Genomic DNA, 2154 nt, shown 5'->3' with positions numbered 1-2154 from the left:
TTTTAAGGGGTCAAAAAAATATAAATATATATATTTTTATCCTTATTTGTCTAATTAATCCCTTCAAATCGCCGTTAACGATTTAATAATCTTTTTCTAGTTCAACGGTACGTTTTCAGTGATATCTTGTATAATATTAATAACCCTATTTTATTTATCTTTGTTTGTATAATCAATCCCTTGGAATTATTAAAAGCTCCTCGCGGACGGTGACTTAACTCTTTTTTCCTTCCTAAGGTCAACCCCATCATCTCTCAGCGCTTAGTACACGTAATGCACGAAAGCAATTTGTTCAATACATATAAAGTTCTATATCCTTTGCGTATTGGATTCTATATAAAGTTCAGATTAATTTGTATATGTATTTATATTATATACCATTAAGTATTCGGCAAAACAGGATAAATTGTTACAATGAAGATCGGATCATGGCTTTATTTCCCCAATTCTAATTCACAGAATTACAACAATTATTGATGCCTGGTTTAGTAATGGTACAAAGTAACATTGAACTCGAGACCAGCATCCCCATTAAATTGGTTTACATAAGTTCCCCGAGTAAGAGCATACCCTCTGGCCATCCTAAACGCACCTCTCCCTCCCACGATCGCCATTTCAACAACTTCTTCCTTCGCACGAGCGATTTCCGTGATCGGGAATCGCGAGAACAAGCTGAACGAGCTCCCGTTAAACTTCCCGCTAGTAAACGCGAAATCGGTGTACAAAACTGCACCGAACTGCGTAGGGTCTTTACCGGTCCATACATAGAGCCCTTGGGCGTTTCCGATTCTCGTCAATGTTTGATCAGGCCCCACGGTCAGGGGATCATCCATTGCAACCAAGGTGAGGTATAGGCCCGGGTTGGTGGTGTTAGGAAGGGCTATTGGGACCGCGCCAGGGTTGCTGCCACTGAGGATGTCGTGGAAGAAGAAGTGGAGCCGGGTCATCTTCTCCGGCCGATGCGGTGGCGTAACAGTTTCGGAGTAGTATTGGCCATAGACTGGTACTGTGGCGAGGCAAAATATTATTGCGGATGCAACTATTATAACGTGTTTCTCCATCTTTCTTTCTCAATATGTTTACCTGAATAATATTTGGTTTTGTGCTGCTTGTTGTACACTGCAGGGCTTTATATAGAATTCGAAACACTAGTGTTGGAAAAACATTAAAAACCTTAAACTGTAATACTTTAGACTTTGTCAAGGCCAAAGAAGCCCTTAAATACTTTGTTATATACTTCGAAACTTTTTGCAAAAAACTAAGTTGACTAACATGAATAATTAACATATATTTTGACTAATCAACTCATTTAAATCAAAATATTTTTACTGTTCACTACAGGAAAATATGTTTTTAGAGGCGTTTTATAGTTATATAGTGGCATTTTTAAGCGCTGCTAAAAATCTTTCTGGCGCAAAAACAAACATCGCAAAAGTTTGCTGCATTTGTGAACATCAAACGCCACTAGGCGTTTATAGAAACGTCGCTTTTTATCTTTTATTTAGTGGTGTTTGTTCCCAAAATTGCCGCTAAATGTTATGACATATAGTGGCGTTTATGAATGTAAAACACCGCTATTGACTTCGTATATAGTGGCACTTTCTATAAAGTGTCGCTTCAACTTTAGTGTTGTTTTGTTTTACAAACGCTGGTATTGACTATGTATTTAGTGGTATTTTGTTATACAATCACCGCTAATTAAAACTTATTTTTCAAACGCCCTTCCCTGCTCTTTAAAATTAAAGTTTACATTTTGAAATCCATATATCTAAATTGAAATTCATAACAAAAAACTTGAAATCCATAACAACAAACTAGAAATCCATAATAATAAATCACAATTTACATTAAAGTGAAAATATAATGTAGTTCAACATTGTTTACTAGAATAAACAAAGCGTATATCTAAAATAACACCTAAGATGGTGAACTCTGAGGCTGCTTTTGTCATATCATCTGCATCACAGCTTGAAGTTGATTTTGAAATTTCACTTTCTCGGGATGAAGCATCTTTCTTCTCTACACCACAGCCAGATGAATCATGCTTCTCGGAAACAAAAGCTTTACAAGGTAATTTTGACTGCAAAAAAAAGTGAAAGAGTGAAGTATTGTAAATTAGAATTGAAGATAGAACCAAAGAGGCGAAGAATATGC

The 2154-nt window shown here is 36.3% G+C and overlaps 1 protein-coding gene across 1 annotated transcript; it reads right to left on the bottom strand.

Annotated features, from left to right (window-relative positions):
- Positions 1-447: 447 nt before the first annotated feature.
- Positions 448-1122, bottom strand: LOC120203393 (dirigent protein 4-like). The gene has a single exon (XM_039203697.1). The coding sequence runs from the start codon at positions 1059-1061 to the stop codon at positions 486-488; it is 576 nt and encodes a 191-aa protein (XP_039059628.1). The 5' UTR covers positions 1062-1122; the 3' UTR covers positions 448-485.
- Between the last annotated feature and the right edge of the window lie 1032 nt (positions 1123-2154).

This window comes from Hibiscus syriacus, unplaced genomic scaffold (assembly GCF_006381635.1).
Source record: "Hibiscus syriacus cultivar Baekdansim isolate YM2019G1 unplaced genomic scaffold, ASM638163v2 tig00009942_pilon, whole genome shotgun sequence".
NCBI lineage: Eukaryota > Viridiplantae > Streptophyta > Magnoliopsida > Malvales > Malvaceae > Hibiscus > Hibiscus syriacus.
Note: the sequence above shows the minus strand (reverse complement) of the source record. Positions and strands in the feature narration are given on the sequence as shown.

Excerpts from the sequence above, each read along its gene's own strand:
- LOC120203393 (XM_039203697.1), bottom strand. The coding sequence starts at position 1,061 with ATGGAGAAACACGTTATAATAGTTGCATCCGCAATAATATTTTGCCTC.